The following is an 18,584-nucleotide window of genomic DNA, read 5'->3' as shown; positions in this document are numbered from 1 at the left end:
CAGGCAGAGTGGACTGAGGGGGAGGGGCAGTGGTCTGAGCCCTTCCTTCCAAACTGAGGCTCTGCCCTCTCCCACCTTCTCCAGGAGTGCTGGGCGTCCCTGACCTCTTGCTTCCTCAAACTCGTAAGCCTCTTGTCCCCTCTCTCTCCACCCTCATCTCTTGTCTCAATGCTGCCTTCCTGGAAAGGGGAGGGGGAGGCGGCCAAATGTCAGGGTGTGCAGCCCAGGGTAGCTGGGGGCAGAGGCAGGAATGGGCTTATGGGGCCTCATGTTCCAGGAAAGAAAAGGCGTCACGACCCCAGATAGAGCTTTGTGCTGTTGTCATCGGAGAAGGAACAGCACAGCCCCAGCTGTGACAAATAACCCCACAGGTGGTGGGGGCCCCACTGCTTCCACCCACTCCTGAAAATGGATCCCTGCCAGGCATGAATGGGAATGAAGTCCAAAGGACACATCTGCATGCCTGCCCACAGGGGATGTGGGTGTGTGGATGTGTTTGGAAGATGCCATCTGCCCCCCAACCTCCGTGCCCTCCTGTAGTCATCCTGGGCCCTGGGCCCAGCTCCTGAGCAGAGTCCACACCACGCAGCCCAGGCAACACACCGTGTGAGCAGTCACATGCACACACACACGGATGTGCCCCAACCCTTCCCCAATCATCTTCCCAAATTTGGGGGTGCACTAGGTCCAAAGCTAACCAAGGTCTCTCTCATGAGGAAGTATTTTTGCTAAAGGAAAAAACCCCTGGATTTCCCCCATTCCTCTGGGGGTGGGGTCTCCAACCAACTCCCCGCCCCCCCCCCCCCCCACTGCCCCAGCACAAGGGGCCTGTGGTCCCCAGGCTGACCTCAGGTGATGTTTATATTCCTGGGCTGTTTGTTCTATGAACTGAACATGTGACACCTTTTCAGAGAAATGCTGTTGGCTTGTTGTTGGTTTATTTTCCATTTGGAACATCTGGAAACAGCGAGAACATCTGGGACTGCGAGGAACGAGCTGTTCCTTGGATGAAAGCTTAACCCTTCTGTCCCTGTTTTCTATAGCTCTGGTCCTGGCTGGCACTCCTTTGTGGTGGCCCGTACCATCCAGGTAAGGCCTGTGGCAACCAGGACTGAGGGGGGCACCACCCAGACCCGTGCGTTTCTCGTTGCCAACCCTGGGGCATGGAGCAGGTCCATATCTCTCTGAATCCAAACCGACCCTCTGGTAACATAGGCTGTTTGAAAAATGGAGGGTAGCAGGAGAACGAGATGTAGACAGAGGACACATAGGCTTCAGCCTCTTTCTTCTCCTCCTGGGAGTTGGGAGAAGAGAGGGATTGAGGGGACAAGAGAGAAAAGTGGGGAGACATAAAACTAAGAGTGAGCTCAGCTGCAGGGCTGAGGTATGCAAGCCTGCCTTGTGTGGCTGTGCAGGTTGTGCACTGCACAAGGGCAGCCCCGGCCCCCAAGGTTCCAAAGTTGTGTCTGACCCAGGGACATAAAAACAGAAACTCAGACAAGTTTCTGAACACTGTGGTTCCATCCACCACTCTACTGTCTGGCAAGATAAAGCCAAAGAGCCTTCGAGTGTCAGAACCTGGAGGTTTCCCCACACTAGCCTCTTGTCCCCCACCCCAGACCTGGGAGCTTTGGACAACTCTCTGGGAGTCCCCTGACGGCTGAGTGGTGGGTTTTTTTCTAAGCTGTCTCTACCTAAGTCCACCCCCTTTTGCAGCTTCTAGCAAATTCTCTCACCAAGTGAGAGAGGGAGGGCTCTTGCCAGGGTCTGGACTATGTCTTCTCCCAAGTAGCTACCACATCTGGCTCTTGTTCAAGAACCTCTGTGGCTCCCTTCCTCCCCAGGGTCAAATCTTCATCAATCCCCACCATGGCTGCCTGCACTCGAGCTGAGAGGCCGCACTCTGGGCCCTCCGGGAACCTGGGCTAGGCATGTAGCAACCCTCCCCCAGCACCCTTGCTCCATCTTTCCTTGGTGCCTCTCTTCCTGCAGAGTGCTGGCTGTCCCAGAGCCGAGGAGCTCTGCTCCCATTCACCCACAGGCCCCAGATGTGTTCAGCTAAGGGCCTGGGAATCTAGACTGTGCAATGAAAGCCTGGGGGACCCCAGGACATGACTGTCAGTGGGGTGGGGACACGGGGAGGGAAGCATAAGCTGCCCTCAGGAGACTTGGTGGCCCTTGCCTCCAAGGGTCATCCACTGTGGTGTCCTTTGAGCCTTAGCTGCACAGCTGACAAGAGAGCCCAGCCCTCCCCCAGGGTCCCGAGAGAGCTGGTGCCTCCCCTGGGTCCCAATTTGCATGGCAGGAAGGGGCCTGGTGGGGAAGAAGCAGGGAGGGGACAGGCTGCAGCCCAGGCAGTTACACGTTTCCCACCCAGGAGCGTCTGTCCTAGTCACCAGCTTGGAGTCCGAGGTGGACTGGTGACCATGGCCGGGCTGGTGCTGTCTCCTGTGCCCAGCAACTGTCTGGTGTTGCTGCTGCTGCTTTCAGGTACGCCCCTCCCCACCCCAAACAAGGCCCACTGGTTTCACTCTCTGTCACTGGCTGTTTGGTTGTTTCTACCATTCTGTGTCCTGCTCTCTCCAACCTCCCCATTCTGTCTCTCACACTTTCTGCCTCCTGCCTCACTCGGACTGCCGTGGGTCCTGGGTCTGTGGGGATACCATGCTGATGGGCTCAGGGGTCTGTAGCCCCAGCCCCTCTTCTGCTCGGAGGGTGTCAGGCTGAGCTGGGGTGAGCGGTTGGGAAGGAAGAGAGGAGTATGGTTTACCCCCAGTCCCCAGAGAGCATTGTGTGTGTGTGGGAGGGGGGGTACACAGGAGAGGCGCTGCCCCCAACCAGACCCTGGGATGTATACATTCCAGAAGTGGTCCCCTGGTCTGGAAGACAGGACAGTCCTCTTGTTGTGACTTTCCTCCTGTTTCATCCAGGTGCCTGCTCAAGGCCAGCCAACAGGCCAAAGGCAAAAGGGGTTCTTGGAGGTGGTTCTGGTTCTGGTGACTTTTCTCCACTCCAGTCTCTCCAGAGCCGTGCCAGGGAGGACTCAGAGGTCTTGACCTTGATGTCCCGGGAGGAGGAAGTGGGTCTAGGAATGCAGGGGGCTGCAGGGGTGGGGCGGCCAGTTTCCAGTGGGGAGCCCTGAGCCAGCCCCGCCTACTTCCTCCCACCCAGCAGGTGTGCTAGCAGCCAAAACAGAAGACAAGTACCGGGATCCCAAAGGTCAGTAACTTCCCCTGCCCCTTATCCGGGCAAGTATGTGTGTGTCCAGTGCTGGTTCCTGTCCCAGAGGCTGTCCCATGGCTGCCCCTGTGCCCTTGCCCCCCTGGATCTCCCCAGCCATCTCTAGGCTACCTTAGGGTCTCCATCTCAGATGCCTGGCTCTGAGCCCCCCACCCCCACCCCCAGCATTCCTCCTGCCGGCTCTCACCCTCATTAGACTAAGTGCTCCAGTCCCAGCAACTAAGGGGGATGGCTCAACCCAGGGTGAAGGGGCGAAGCCAGAAGGAATTGTACTTCTGTCTGGGTCTGTCTAGTTGGGGAGTCGGACTTAGCCTGGGGAGGAGCCTGTAACCTTAGGGACTCCGACAGGCCACAGGACCTCAGAGATTCCCAGGGGCCCCTCACTGGGCACACTGGGAATGATGCAGGAGGGGGGTTCTTGGAGCAGGTGAGTGGGGAGAGCTTACCAAGCTGAGAAAGAAGGTTTAGGAATCAAAAAGTGGGAGCATCAGGCCAGGTGGGGGGGGGCCGTCCTATGGGCCTCTGGGGAGTGAGGCCTAGATCATGCTGCCATATGGGCATGGAAAGGTATAGGAAGGTTCCGAAGCCCTTCTAAAGGAAAATCAACTGTTGAGGTGGGGGCAGTCGGAAAGGGGCGGGACCCAGCGGTTTGGCCTGTAGCCACTCATGTGGCCCAGCTCCCACACACCTCTGCCTCATGACTGTCCCACACCCAGGAGCAAGGGCAGACAAGGGGGGACTCTGAGCCAGGGGAGTGCCACAAGGGGAGGGGCCCACAGTGGGGGCTGGCAGCGAGGAAGACCCACCGCGGGGTGCTGACCCCGGCCTTGGCGCCCACAGGAAGCACTTGCTCCGGCATCCGGCAGAACCCACGCTTCATAGCCCGGAAAAGGGGCTCCACAGTGGAAATCAGGTGCTACACTGAGGAGCAGGGGATGGTGAGCTGGCTCCGGAAGCGGGAGATGGACTTGGAGCCCAAGCTGCTGCTGGGCGAGGACGGTGTAGTGCAGACCCAGAACGGCTCCATCGCCACACTCACCATCAAAGGCATCCACGCCCAGCACAGCGGCGTCTACTTCTGCCAGCAGAATTGCCAGAAGGGGCTCCCGAGCAAGGGCTGCAGCACTGAACTGCGAGTCATGGGTGTGTTTGGGGCCTGTCCTCCCATCAGGGTGGGAGAGGGGGCCACGGGGCCCCAGAGCCTTTGTAGAGCCATTCACACCCGGCCCAGACTCCCACTGGTTGGGGGGGGGGCCACAGTGTGAAGGTGGCCATGGCCGTAGATCTCCCAGGAGAGCCACTGAGGAGGTCCTGAGGGGCACAGGCCCAAGGAGGGGGCCCCCAGCCTCACCGCCCCCCCCTCACAGCCCCACCGCCCCTGCCACCTCCCCACAGGGCTAAGCACCTTGGCACAGTTGAAGCGGAGGAACACACTAAAAGATGGCATCATCATGATCCAAACCCTGCTCATCATCCTTTTCATCATCGTGCCCGTCTTCCTGCTGTTGGACAAGGTGACCATGGTGGCCGGGGTGGGGGCGGCCCTGGGACAGGCCAGACGTGGGCAGGCTCTCCATCTCCCCAGCCCCGGAGCCCACCCATTGACTTGTCTCTGCAGTCTCTCCTTCGTCCGTTCAGTTCTGAGTGCTCCTCACCTCCTCACCCCTCACCCCTGGCCCCCAGCCCCATCTCCCTGGCCCTCCCCAGCCTGGCCCAGTTGCGGATGGGGTGGGGGCAGCTAACGCTCTGTTCTCCATCCCCTGCCCCTCCAGGATGACGGCAAGGCTGGGATGGATGAAGACCACACCTATGAGGTAAGGCAGAGGGGGACCCCGCAGCGCTGAGGGCTGTGGGGTGGCTGGCGACACCGTCCGCTGGTGTGGTCAGAGGGGAGGCAAGGCTTGAGCACCGTCCTGTGTTTCCAGGGCCTGAACATCGACCAGACGGCTACCTATGAGGACATAGTGACTCTGCGGACAGGAGAGGTGAAATGGTCAGTCGGGGAGCACCCAGGTCAAGAGTGAGGGGCCGGCCCTCCCCGCGCCCCTGGGCCCCACCGGCCGGGCCTGCATTGACTGTGTGAGAGCCGCCTCCAGCTCCCAGCTCATCCCCTCTTCCCTGGACCTCGGTCAGCCTCTGAAGCTGGCCCGCCGTATCTGCCTGCCCCCCCGCCCTGGCCCCTGGTCCCCAGCTCTTGCCACAGAGACTGGAGCAGAAGGGCCGTAGGGCCGGGCGGTGATTCGGAGTGGGAAGTTCTCTGGGGATAGACTGGACCCAGACTTCTGGGGGTGCTGTGTGGGGATCCAGCCCACGTTCAGAATGGGGAAGGCAGAGGCTTGTCTGGAACCTGTAAATGGACTCAGGCAGACCAGCTTCCTGCTGGTGTCTCAGGGCCATGGGCCATCCCACTTGGCCACAGATGGGCCACAGAGGGCTACGTGCCTCTCTCATCCTCTCCCACCCTCTCCCACCCTCTCCTACCCTCTCCTACTCTCTCTCACCCTCTCCCACCCTCTCTCACCGTCTCCTCCCTCTCCCATCCCAGGGGACTCCTAGCCCGGATCCCATTCTCCCATGGAATAAACAGTGTGTCGAGAAACTACACACAGGCTCGTGACATCTATGGGTGTGGGGTGGGTTAGCCTATCTCTCTGGGCACAAGTGTTTGGACCTCTGTGGGCCTTAGGGTGTGGGAGAGGATGACTGCCATGGGTCTCACGGACCTCTCCTGGGCTCACTAGGGCTTCTCTCTGAAAGTCTGGCTGGGATCTGCAGTTACGCCCTTCTGGCTTTCCCTAGCTGGGCCCAGACGGGAGAAAGGCTGGTAGCCCTTCTTGGCAGGGACACCTTCATCCTGCATTCCCTTTAGCCCACAAGCAGCACTTGGGTCCTCCTCTTTAGGGCGGGGGTCTCCACCTTGAAAGAGCTTGCCCTCGCCTACCCATCCCAATCCTACTGTCCTTGAAAGCCCTCCAGCTGCGAGAAGCCCTCCAAAATAACCCCAGTCCCTGCCCAAGCCCTGTTTGTGCCTTGCGCTGCCCATGCTGGCTTTTGTTCTCCAGTTAAACTACTCCCCCCCACACCCGAAAATTTTGTTTTTAAGTTTGACCCAGAGCCATGCAAGAGAGAGATCCCTAAAGAGGGAGGCTTTGCAGTGGTGAAGTTTGGGGGTCCTTAGGTGATTCCTTCAGCCTTTCCCAGCAACACATCAGAGGCCCCCTAAGGCCCCAACGTCCCTACAAAACGATCCCTAGGGCCCTACAAATTAGAGCCCCAACTGCCAGCTGCAGGAGTGACTGGGAACAGTTCCCAGGTGGGAGCTTAAGAGCAGTGAACCTCTGTGTGCAAAACCAGGCCTCACTCAGCTTCCTGTTGACCTTGGGGGACCCTGAGACACCTCTTTGCCACTCAGGCTCTGGATTCAGGCCAGAGAAATCCCTGCCCCCAGGGAAGTGCCAATTTAACTGGAGAAGCAAGACCAGCCTGTGGAGACCAGTAAGAACACCCATCAGTTGTTACCAGCTTCCCCCTCTCTACCCCACCCCCTCACCTGCAGCTGGGGCGGGGCAGGGGACTAAGGTTCCCGTGCCTAGGGTTCCCAACTCCCAACACTCCGTGTATGCTTGGCTCAGTGGCACTCCCCAGGAGCCATGCCGGGCACCAGGCAGGGCCCGCTCCCTCCGTGGCCTCTGTGCCCTTCGGGTGGCCCTAGGAAGATGGTTTGTTTTGGCATCTGCCTCCACTGAGCTGGAGCCCTTCCTCTCCTGCTGCTTTGCATAGTGGCGCTAATTCTGTCCTCTTGCCTCCGCCAGGGACCCTAGCAGCCGGGCTGGGGGGTGGGAGGGTGTCTTCACTTCTCCCCCCAGCAGGGTCTCCCCTGACCTGGGGCTGCCCTGAGTCTAGGACCGGCCCTGGCTTTACCAAAAGACCAATACTTTTGAATCACTGAGTTTTCTCAACATTTGGCAGTGCTGTTGGCAGAGAAGGATTTGAGCCGAAAGTTCTGCCTCCTTCCCCAGACACTAGAGGGTATTTGCCCTCATGGTTATGATGTAGAAACCCTCCCTGGTCTCTCTCTTTTTTTTTTTTCCCTTTGTTTTTGTTTTTCTGTTTTAGGGGTTTATGCTCTGGCTATGGTCATATCTAGCTACGGGCCCCTGGCCCCCAGCACTGACTAAGGCAATGCAGATGAAGCTGCGAGAGGCTGCTAGCGGTGATGAACGTCTCAGGTCTCAGTTGCTTTATCTGTAGAATGGGAATCGTAAAAACTTGTCTCAGGGCAAGTTTTTGTCAGGGGACCAGATGCCGATCTGTTTTTAAGAAAAAACATTGTCGTACAGTTAAATTGACTTTGTTTTCTTTCAGTGTACAGTTTGATGGATTTTATCATTTGTGCAGACTTATATAACACGCCACCACCCCTCCCCCCCAACAGCAAGCAGGATACAGAACATGCACCAAAATCTTTTATTGGGCCCCCAAGATACTTACATAATGAGAACCTCTGAAATGCCAATAAAGTTGTATGGGATAGCCCCGTGAACCCTGGAAGGGGGCAGCATCATCCCCATCTGATAAATGAGCTAATCAAGTTCAAGGAGATAACAATGGGCCAAACCCAGAGCTCCTGGGGCATGGGACACCTTCTGATGCCAGGCCCAGCATTCCTCCCAGTCCCTCGCAGCTGCCTCCCTTGGAGGAGTGTGCAGTACGGAGACACTGAGGAGGAACTGAAGAAGGAGGAGAACCAGGGAGGAGAGAATCCTGGGGCAACATTGGCCATCTGCAGACATTTCCCATTGTTCTCAGGTTCCAGCACATGGGGACATGAAACCTAGCCAGGCTGGAGTTGGCACCATGGGGCCATCCTTTCAGGGGTCCTGCTCTGGCCGGCTCCCCCAGGCCTCCCCTTCCACAGAACGCAGCCCTGAGGCGCCTTGGTGGGCACAAGCCCCACTGCCCACTGGGGGAATCCAGCCGGGTCCCTCGGGGCCCTGCTGTAAGCATAGGCTGGTTCCTTCTTCGTTCTAGCTTGACTTCCGGCCCCTTCGATGCAGGTGCTGCCAGGCTGGGGGTGCTCTGACCTGAGGGTTTGGGTGTTTTTTCCAGCCGAATCAGAGGTGAGAGAAAAACAAAACAAAATGTCAAAAGCCGCCGCTGTGTGGGTGTCATCGGTAGGTAGTGTTGGAGTCTCAGGCAGGGGTCTGAGTCTTCTGCGAAGGAGCTACAAAAAGCCATCACGGAACACAGGGTTTGGGATTCCCAGATTCTGCCTGTGAGGGTTCTGCTCTTTAGATGACCCTCGGGGCTGGATTCAGAGCCCGTGTCTGTGAAATTCCCGGGTGTGTCTGGCTCCCCATGGCACTCCTGGTTCCGGCACCCTCCGAATCTGCTGGGGACTCTGTCGCAAACAAAAACAAAGCAATGCCAAATCTTCTACTTGGGATACCTCAGCGGCCCCTCCAACTTCACAGCCTTTACCCGGAAACCTAGATGACTCCGCAGAGCACAAAAATTAACCAGCGTTACATCCCAAGTTCAGAGCGTCGTTTGTTAAAGCACATTTAGATGGATCCTAGTGCGTTTCTTAAATTAAAAAGAAAATAATAAAGATCTCTTTCTCTCTTACCGAACCCCACTTGTTTTCGGGGGCGGGAAGGCGGGAGGTGGTGCTGGACTCCTCCCGAGGACCCGCTTAGGCCTCAGGCTCTGTAAGTCATGAGTCCGTGTAGAATACTTGTTTGTACTTGGGATCAGCATGTGCATACTGCCTTGTCTATTTTTTTTAATATATTTTTTAAATATTTTATTTATTTGACAGAGAGAAATCACAACTAGGCAGAGAGGCAGGCAGAGAGAAAGGAGGAAACAGGCTCCCCGCTGAGCAGAGAGCCCGATGCGGGGCTCGATCCCAGGACTCTGAGATCATGACCCGAGCTGAAGGCAGAGGCTTTAACCCACTGAGCCACCCAGGCGCCCCTTGTCTATTTTTTTCATTTAAGTTTTTTCATGCATGTGGTGCCGTGCACTGCAAGATCTTGTACTTTTTATGATTTTTTTTTTTTTTTTGGTACTTCCTTTAGATTCATTCTCTAAGGAGGACCCAGAGACACAAGCTGGCCTCCCTGACCAAGTCTGCGGGGAGGGGTGTGGGTATTTGCATTCTTCCCTTTGCATTGTCCCCGCGTCTGCTCACTCCACCTAGCACGTGCTGGTTGAGTTCCTGGCTCTGGGACTGTGCCCTCCGTTGCCCCTTCTTCCCAGGGTTTGCTCTCTCCTCTCTATCTTAGCTGTTTCCTTCATGACATTTTTCACAATGTGAAATTTCCTGGTATATTTTGCCATTACGTATGTATTTGTTTGCTCTTGTCTCTCTTCCCCTCAGACTCTAACTCCAGCAGAGAAAGAACGGTGCCTTTTGTTCATCTGGGCATGCCCACCTGCCGGGTATGCTATCCAGCACGTAGAAAGAGCAACGACTACTTCTAGAACCAGCTAGTGCGTAAAGAAGAGAATGAGTGAATGAATGAATAGATAAAAGGCAAGAATCCAGCCTCAAAGGGTTTACAGTCCCACAAGGGGCATAAAATGTCCACAAATCAGCACTGAATCAGGTAAAAGGAGTCAGAGGTGATTTCCAGTTAAAGGCACCAATCAGGAAAGCACCCCAGAGTTCCCACAGCTGCTGGACACACCTGGGTACTCACTATTACTTTTTCTTTCTCTCTTTCTTTCTTTCTTTCTTTTTAAGATTTTATTTATTTGAGAGAGTGAGAGAGAGAGAGCGGGGAGAGGGCAGAGGGAGAAGCAGACTCCCTGCTGAGCAGGGAACCCTACACGGGTCTCGATCCCAGGACCCTGGGATCATGACCTGATCCAAAGGCAGTTGCCCAACCGACTGAGCCACCCAGGCACCCTTTCACTACTTCTTTTTCCAGGGAACTGTCTTCCTGGGGAATAATCCCCAAAGTGGACATTCATAGGGCCAGCTACGGAGGCTGTGAGGCACAGATGGTTCAGAGGTTCTCAGCCAGGGTAAACAACCCTCTTATCAGCCCATAGGAGTGCCTACCCCTATCCTATGCCCCACCCCCTAAGCCCTCCAAGGCCCTTCCTCCATGCTTGAGCCCTGTGGCAAACCCAAGGGTCCAATGAGATAAAGGAAGTGAAAACATGATGCACACTGAAACGTGCAATTCACATGTGAAGGATGATGTGATTTGGTTCATTAAATCGGGTTACATCGGGTTGTTTTTTTCTGCAGCTTTTCTTGGTGTCAGTGGACCTCGTTCTGGGGTGAAGCTCTTTCCGTTCAATTCCCCCCAGCTTCACTGAACATCTTCTAAGCAGGGACTTGACCCTCCTCTGTTAGCTTTGTGCTGAGGAAAGTTTTGTCCATGTCAGGCAGCGCCCCTGTCTTTCCAGGACAAGGGTTCTAAAGAGTCCCATGTGGTGGGAAGATGGGGGCCTTGGACAGCTGTCACTTAGGAGCCAAGAGACCGTGGGCAGACTTCTGTATTTCTCTGAGTCTGAGTGTCCTCGTCTGAAATGGGCCTCCCACTCCTATCAGCCAGGACAGAGCGTGGCACATGGTGGGCACTCAGAAATGTTGTTCTCCTTCCCTGACTCCCCTGACGAAGCCTTTGGGAACCCCCACATAATATTCTCTAGAGACCTTAACCCAATGCGGAATGATTGATGTGGTGCTGGGACTCATGCTGGAAGCAAAGAGGAAGCGGAGTTACGTCCCAGGGACAATCCCAGCATCTGGCCTCAAGAAAAGCAGCACCGAGTTCGTGGTGGGAAATGTGGACCTCAAGTGACCAAGGTGGCGGGAGTGGAAAGAACTGCCACCAGTCCCTCTGAGGCTGTTCCTGAGCCTGTGGTAAGTATGACTCCAAAAAAAAAAGACTCCAGATCCCATGGATCAAACCTCAGAGGGGCTCCTGAAGCCTGAAAGAGGTCACTTTCAGATCAAGAGCCGATCTGTAAGCTTCCACAATAGGTACAGAAAACCCCAGATTTCAAATCTGAAAATATGAAGGGCTTCCAAACACACTGAATTTCATGGATTCCAAGATGATGGGCAGTTTGTCTTGAGCCTTTTGAGGCTGACCCCAGAGATGCTAATCACAGCCTCTTCCAAGCACTGGCCACCACTCAGAGGCCATGGTTCTACGTCTCTGAACCTGGAGAAGCCAGGGGTCTGACCCCATGGTGCCCCAAGAAAGGGTGGGTGACTCCCCAGCACTGGAGGGAAAATCCCTAGTCTACCTCCACACCCTTCCATTCTTGCTGCCACTGTGGTAAACCCAATGGGGCATCCTCAGGGACTTCCAGAGTCCCGTGAGCCAGTCTAGCTCTGGGGTCAATGGAATTGGGTTTGGTGAGAAGAGAAGGTCCAGTCCCTTGATCTGGCTGGTTCCATCATTCTTGGCAGTACCGTACCTGAGGAGAACCTTAGCCACACCTCCCTTGTACCCATCTTGTGTGGTTCTTGAGCAGTCCCCAACTTGGGCTCCTGCACCCTCACTCCTAGGGAAGGCCTGAGGCCTCACCATGGTCCACAGTTCACATACAAGTTCCCCCACCATGAGCTAGAAACTGGTCGTGAAGCGTTCCACATCCATCCTCCACAAGGTAGAAGGGGGAGAGGGGAGAAGCCTGCGTGGAGCTATGAGAACTTCCCCCATTTTGCTCCTGGCCCCTCCTCTGTAGTAGAGCTGCAAGGAAGAGCAGAGAGCCTTCCCCATGCCCCCTTCTTCCTCAAGCCTACATCTTTAATGATAGCCCCCTCTGGTCCTCCCTCAGCCCTGCCTAGGGAAGAGCTCTGTGCTTCCCAGAGCCTTCCCCAGCAGACAGTGAATCAGGGCACAGGTGGGCAATGATTCTGGAATGATGGGAGAAAAGGAAACTGTATCCTAAAAGTGGGAGGTGGCAAGAGACCAGCACTTGCATCCTGGACCACGAGGGTGTGGCTTTTCAACATTGGTTGCCAACACCATAGCCAACGACCTCTAGAAGGGTTTACTGGTTCATTTGTTTATTTTCCCACAGGGCAAGTGCTAAATGTTCTTAGACTCAAGAGGTGGAAGGTGTACAGGGAGGGGAATTCCCACTCTTAGTCCTGGGGGTGATCTGATGCTGGTGGCCTGCAGAGGCCACAATGTCCCTACGCCCTGGCCTGGAGGCTGAAAGGTGACTGTCCTACCCGGCCTTCCCAGCCGCCACCTTGTATGGCTACCTGGTCTCCAACATGCACCCCTGTCTGGCCCAGTCTTGTGTGGGAAATGAGGGACCACAGTCCGCCTCGTGGGGGAGGAAAAAGTGAAGCAAAGGGACCCTCGCGATGAGGGCCAGGATCTCTGTTTTCGTTTTTGTTTTTTTAAGATTTTATTTATCTGATAGAGAGAGGGAACACAAGCAGGGGGAGTGGGAGAGGGAGAAGCAGGCTCCCCTCTGAGCAGGAGCTCGATGCGGGGCTCGATTCCAGGACCCTGAGATCCTGACCTGAGCCGAAGGCAGATGCTTAACCGACTGAGCCACCCAGGCACCTCAGGATCTCTGTTTTGAGAGACATTTAGAAGATACAATAACTGAGTGGCCCACCCAGTCTGCTCGGGAGAAAGGGTTTGGGATGATCAACAGGGGAAGAGAGAGGTTTGGGAGGTCAGCTTTGGCTGAAGTAGCTGGCGAGAGCAAGCCTCTCTGAGCCTCAGTCAGCTCCTCTGTAAAATGGGGAGGCAGTAATACAGCCTTCACGAGATGGTCATGAGGGTCAAACGTGTCACAACGTGAAGAGTTCTATACGAACATTAAAGGAGAAGAAAGACTGGGAGGTAACTGAGGTGACTGGAGAGAGCATCTTTGGGGGTGCTGTACCCGGAGTTCCAGTGTGGGGATGAGACCCACACTCTCAAGGGCTCTTCCGAACTGGAGATCCTCTGGCGGTGACTCGGCTGGGCGGGGGGCGGGGGGTGGGGGGGAAGCCCCAGGAGCCTGGGTCTGTCCCTGGCACTTCTCTTGTTGGTTTGCATCTCTATAGCAGGTTCGAGGAGTTGGGGTGGGGGGGTATGCCTCCAGTTTTGGTCCTCGGCCCCAGCCACCTAGAGGTGCCCCTACCTCAGGAAAACGGGGTGGGGGCAGGGGCAGACAGTGTGGGGCTGGGGCCCTCTGGAGGTCCGCGTTCAGCACCATCTGGCGCAGGCCAGACCCGGTGGTCCGATGGCGGGAAAGGGTCGGGGGACGGTGACAGCGGCAGAGGAGGAACCTGGGGCTGAATTGTACCCAGAAACCCCAGGATCCAGGGCTCTTCTGGGCTCCCTTTCCCCAAATACACGCTCTCCCTGGTGGACAGAGGGCAGCTGTGCAGGGAGGAGGAACGGGAACAGAGGGGGAGGTGCAGCCCTCACAGCACACCCGGCCCACACGGCCCCCCCATTCGGGGACTGGTTGGGGTCCTCCTCCCCTGGGCGGACCACCCCACGGGGGTGCCCTACCGCATCACACCTGCCACCGGCCCCTGGAAATGAGGACCGATTGGGTGGTCTCTCCAGCTGAGACCCTGTGTGCACAACCCTCAGGGCCGGCGACGATGGAGACGGGAAAATGTCAGGGATGGGCCTGGGGGACATGACCCCAAGAAGAGCGGGAACAGGACAAGAGGGAGGAGGCTCTAAATTATCCATCAGCACAGACTGGCCACTGGCCCAATGCATAAATGTATAGAGAAAATAGGTGGGGGCAGAGGGGGAGAGAGAAGGGACCAGGGTATAAAAAGGGCCTGCAAGGGACCGATTGCAGGATCCCAGCACCCAGCTCCCCAAAGCGCTCAGGGTCCTGTGGACAGCTCACCTGGCTGCAATGGCTGCTGGTAAGTCCCCTTGGCCTTGGCATGTACTGAGGGACAAGGCAGGGGCGGGGTGAGGGGGGCTGCCAATGGTTGGGGGCGCTAACCCTGGGCTCTGGGGCTGCTGAAGGGGAGCCCAGACCACTCTGCCCAGACGTTTGCCCAAGTGTTAAATGTTCTCAGCCACTGGGGGGAGGGGAAGGGTTGGCAGGAAACAGGCCTCTCCTGGCCTGGGCCCCATCCTTGCCCTCTGTGTCCCTCTGTGTGTAGGTCCTCGGAACTCCGTGCTCCTGGTCTTCACCCTGCTCTGCCTGCCCTGGCCTCAGGAGGTGGGCGCCTTCCCGGCCATGCCCTTGTCCAGCCTGTTTGCTAATGCCGTGCTCCGGGCCCAGCACCTGCACCAGCTGGCTGCCGACACCTACAAAGACTTTGTAAGCTTCCCAGGAGTGGGTGCTGGGGGTGGGGCAGGGAGGGGTGACTTTCCCCCAACCCCTGGGATGCAAGGGGAGGAAACCGAGGAGTGAAGAGGTTGTCCCCTGAGCACACAAGGAGGGGACCTCCGAGTCAGGCAGTGAGGGGGACCTGGGCATCCTTCCTCCAGGAGCGGGCGTACATCCCCGAGGGCCAGAGGTACTCCATCCAGAACGCGCAGGCCGCCTTCTGCTTCTCGGAGACCATCCCAGCGCCCACTGGCAAGGACGAAGCCCAGCAGAGATCCGTGAGTGGCCCGGGTCACGCCGGCCAGGGGTCACGGGCCTCCCTCCTTCCAAGAAGGGGGCCCCTGCTCTCCGCAGGGGTTGGGGCCCTGGGGCGGGGGGGGAGCGCTGGGTGGCAGGGCGCCAGGGGGAGGCCCTCCCGGGACGAGGCCAGCCGGCCCACCGCCCCCTCTGCCCGCAGGACGTGGAGCTGCTCCGCTTCTCGCTGCTGCTCATCCAGTCGTGGCTGGGGCCCGTGCAGTTCCTCAGCAGAGTCTTCACCAACAGCCTGGTGTTCGGCACCTCGGACCGAGTCTACGAGAAGCTGAAGGACCTGGAGGAAGGCATCCAAGCGCTGATGCGGGTGCGGAGGGCGCCGCGGGTCCCTCCCCTGGGCCTGCTGGCCCCGCTGGCTCCGACGAGGGGCGGGGGGGGGGGGGTCTTGCAGGGCCTGGGAGATGGTGCCCCTTCCTTTAGAGTAAGCAGTCTGACCTTGACCCCCCAGAACGCTTACTCGGTTCCTCCTGTGAATCCTTCATCCCCTTCTCAGAGCCCGGGAGGGGAGGGCTGCTCTCTCTTTGGCGGGGACAGGGAAGGAGCAGCAGGCGAAGCCTGGGCCTCTCTGTCCCTCCTCCCCTTCGGCAGGAGCTGGAAGACGGCAGCCCCCGGGCCGGGCAGATCCTGAAGCAAACGTACGACAAGTTTGACACAAATCTGCGCAGCGACGACGCGCTGCTCAAGAACTATGGGCTGCTCTCCTGCTTCAAGAAGGATCTGCACAAGGCCGAGACCTACCTGCGGGTCATGAAGTGTCGCCGCTTTGTGGAAAGCAGCTGTGCCTTCTAGTTGCCGGGCCTCCTTTTCACCCCGTCCCCACAGCCTCCCCTGACCCTGGAAAGGGCCTCTCTGGTGTCCACTGTGCTTTCCTAATAAAATGAAATTGCATCACAGCGTCTGAGTGGGCATCATGCTATCACGCGGGGCAAGGCTGGGAAGACAACCGTTGGCATCCTGTGCGGTCTGCTGGGGAGGATAACTGACCCTATTCTCCCTGGGCTAGAAAGAAACTGACACGTTCACTCCTGTCCATGGCACATCAAGTCCCCTGCCCAGACCCCAGGCTCCAGGCCCCAGCTCACTGGGCAACCATAGGTCAGGAGCACCCCCATAAAGTCCCTGGAGGTGTTCTCCCCCCCCCACCATGGTCACCACAACACCAAATCTAGCCCCCAAGAGCGGGAAGAAATGGAAAGCAAGGCAAGCTATTAAGTACAGAAGCAAAATGCCCCAACATGGGAGAAAACAATGAGAGAATTCAGAATTACTTTTGTGCAGAAAGTCTAAGATGAAGACACAGTTAGACCCTCCCACTCTTGGGAAGCGGGAATGATGCAAAACAGCTTTAGAATATTCGGGTGGCAAAGAAAGTGGAGGAAAGACACTAAATCAGGGTTGCAAATTAACTACCAGCAGGGGCCAGGTAGATAATTATGAAAGTAAGGAGGGCTGGGTGTGAAGGGATAAGTCCTAACTGACACTCCACTTCCGCATCAGGGGTACAGCCCAGATCACAGGGATTGGAGCAACCTGAAGAATTCAGGCCCCAGTGAAGTTGGGGGCCTAGCTGGACATCAAGCCATTTAGGACCACGGGGCAAGGTTGTTAAAGCTTCTGAATTTTTAAAGACACACAGGACATACAGACTTTTCACGTGAAATCTGGTCTTTAAAACATTAGTGACTAATTCACATTAAAAACATTTTTTAAATATTTTATTTATTTATTTTAGAGACAGCATGTGTGAATGGGGGGAGGAGCGGAGGGAGAGTCAGGGAGGGGGAAAGATCTCAAGCAGACTGGACACTGAGCTGGAAGCCTGACGCGGGGCTCGATCTCACAACCCTGAGATCATGACCTGAGCCGAAACCAAGAGTTGGACACTTAACCGAATGAGCCACCCAGGCGCACCCATATTGAAAACATTTTTAAGGGCAAAAATGAACCCAAACCCATTTGCTCTTCAAGCTGTCAGTGAGAAATTTGTTCTAAGGGCAGTGGATTGGGATAACTTGTGAGAGAATGAATCAGAAATATTTGGACTTGAATTTAGGCTCATGAGTAGATTCCTTAACCTGTCTGGGACCCAGTTTTCTCACCTATAAAATGAATGATAACCAATTGCCTTGCAAGGCTATGTTAGGATTAGGTAAAATGGTGTTTCTGCAGCTCTTTTACACTGAATTTTGGAGTGTTCCATGTTTTCTGATGGAATGTTTAAATACTTGTTATCAAATCAAATTCTGTTTTGCTAATAGCTTCTCAACTGGTTCTTATTTCCACATGAACTTACAAAGAATGAAGTCTTTCGTCACCCAAACACCTTCGCTAAGTAGTGCCCTACAAATCAATACTTAGACGCTCAGAGGAACTCTAGTATCCAAACATGATTTTACAAAATCAATAATTATTTTACAATAGTCAGTGTCCTAATTAATCTTTATGAAAAGTTCAAATCTGTATAAGGTATGATGGATTTTCTTTAGAACAAGACCCACCTGTATTCTTTTTGGGTATTTTACATTTAGTAAGTTCTTGGGGAATGGTTGAAAGCTGGAATTATCAGAACCCCAAGCTCCACTTCTTAACTCAGAAACCATTCTTCTGCCATAGATCATTATTTTATTGTCTGGCCTAAAATCATGGACTTTGGGGGTTGGAAGGGATTCATAGGTCACCCTAATTCATTCTAATTTAGGAACTCTTATTCTATAGCATCACTTAGAGATAGTACTCACTGTGTGGCACTAGTGTGAAGGGAGTCACTATCTCACAAGACAACTCACTCTATTAAACCTCTCTGTTTTCAGAGAAGTATTTCTTACATTAAGCTGAAAAGCAATATTCGTGTATTATCCCTCATTTGATCTCATAACTATTTGGAAATCTCATATTCTTCAGAAGTTGAGGTAATGGGCATAAATATAATGACCTCTTAGCTTGCATAAGTGTTTCAGAAGGAAATGTGAAGCATCTTTTAAAAGTACAGTGTTTGTTGAATGAATGTGGCAGAAGGGTGCCTCTGGAACAGAGGTAAGCTACTAGTGAGAGGGTTCTAAAGCTGGGTTGTCATGACAGCAGTAGACTGCAGGGGGAGCCACAGTCCCCAAAGCATCCGCTCAGCTCCTTCTGGGTTTAGCAGAATCCAATCCACCAACGCTGGTTGAGAGACACTAACTGATTTTGCAAAATTTTAGAATTTTAAAAAGACCCGAAAGGCCATCTCCCCTAAACTTCTTGATTTGACAAATGTTATTCTGCCTTTCAGCTTTTCAGTTAATCGGTGGATGCCACCCTCCATCACAAATTAGAAACACCTGAAATGTTTTCTAAACAACTCTTGCAGCAACCTCCACTCCCTGCAATTCTGATTTATTTGGTCTGGAAGGGATGGAGAAAGGTGTGGTTTTAAAAACTGAGTCTAATGTCCAAACAAAGCTGAGAACCACTGAGTTAGGGACAGCAAAGATCACATATCCAGGTCCACCCGTGATGAAGACATAGGTCAGTCGTGTTTCTCTCTGTTTCTAATTCTAAACAGTCCTCTAAAATTCTTTTAACAAGCCAGTAACAAAAAGACAAGTGCTATATGATTTCTTTCCAGGAGGTACTTAGCATAGTTAAATTTATAAAGACAAGAAAGTAGAGTGGTTGGTTACCAGGGCTGGGGGAAGAGGGAATGAGTTGTTACTTAATGGGTGGAATATCAGTTTTGCAAAATGAGGACTTCTGGAGACTGGTTG

At 54.9% G+C, this 18,584-nt stretch overlaps 2 protein-coding genes across 3 annotated transcripts; both read left to right on the top strand.

The window, feature by feature from the left end:
- Positions 1-2,359: 2,359 nt before the first annotated feature.
- Positions 2,360-5,842, top strand: CD79B (CD79b molecule). 2 transcript variants are annotated; one of them, XM_045985684.1, is made up of 6 exons: positions 2,360-2,490; positions 3,175-3,219; positions 4,081-4,383; positions 4,636-4,754; positions 5,013-5,054; positions 5,166-5,842. In XM_045985684.1, exons 1-6 carry the CDS (start codon positions 2,427-2,429, stop codon positions 5,262-5,264), a joined length of 672 nt encoding a protein of 223 aa, XP_045841640.1. In that variant the 5' UTR covers positions 2,360-2,426; the 3' UTR covers positions 5,265-5,842. The 2 variants fall into 2 exon arrangements, with proteins under 2 accessions (XP_045841640.1, XP_045841639.1); XM_045985683.1 differs by having other exon boundaries at positions 2,373-2,490; positions 3,172-3,219.
- An 8,225-nt stretch (positions 5,843-14,067) lies between these two features.
- On the top strand, positions 14,068-15,630 carry LOC123929625 (somatotropin). Its single transcript, XM_045985519.1, has 5 exons — positions 14,068-14,113; positions 14,360-14,520; positions 14,691-14,807; positions 14,987-15,148; positions 15,430-15,630. The coding sequence occupies exons 1-5, from the start codon at positions 14,104-14,106 to the stop codon at positions 15,628-15,630; spliced, it is 651 nt and encodes a 216-aa protein (XP_045841475.1). The 5' UTR covers positions 14,068-14,103.
- The last annotated feature ends 2,954 nt before the right edge of the window (positions 15,631-18,584 follow it).

Source organism: Meles meles, chromosome 18 (assembly GCF_922984935.1).
Source record: "Meles meles chromosome 18, mMelMel3.1 paternal haplotype, whole genome shotgun sequence".
Taxonomy (NCBI): domain Eukaryota; kingdom Metazoa; phylum Chordata; class Mammalia; order Carnivora; family Mustelidae; genus Meles; species Meles meles.
Note: the sequence above shows the minus strand (reverse complement) of the source record. Positions and strands in the feature narration are given on the sequence as shown.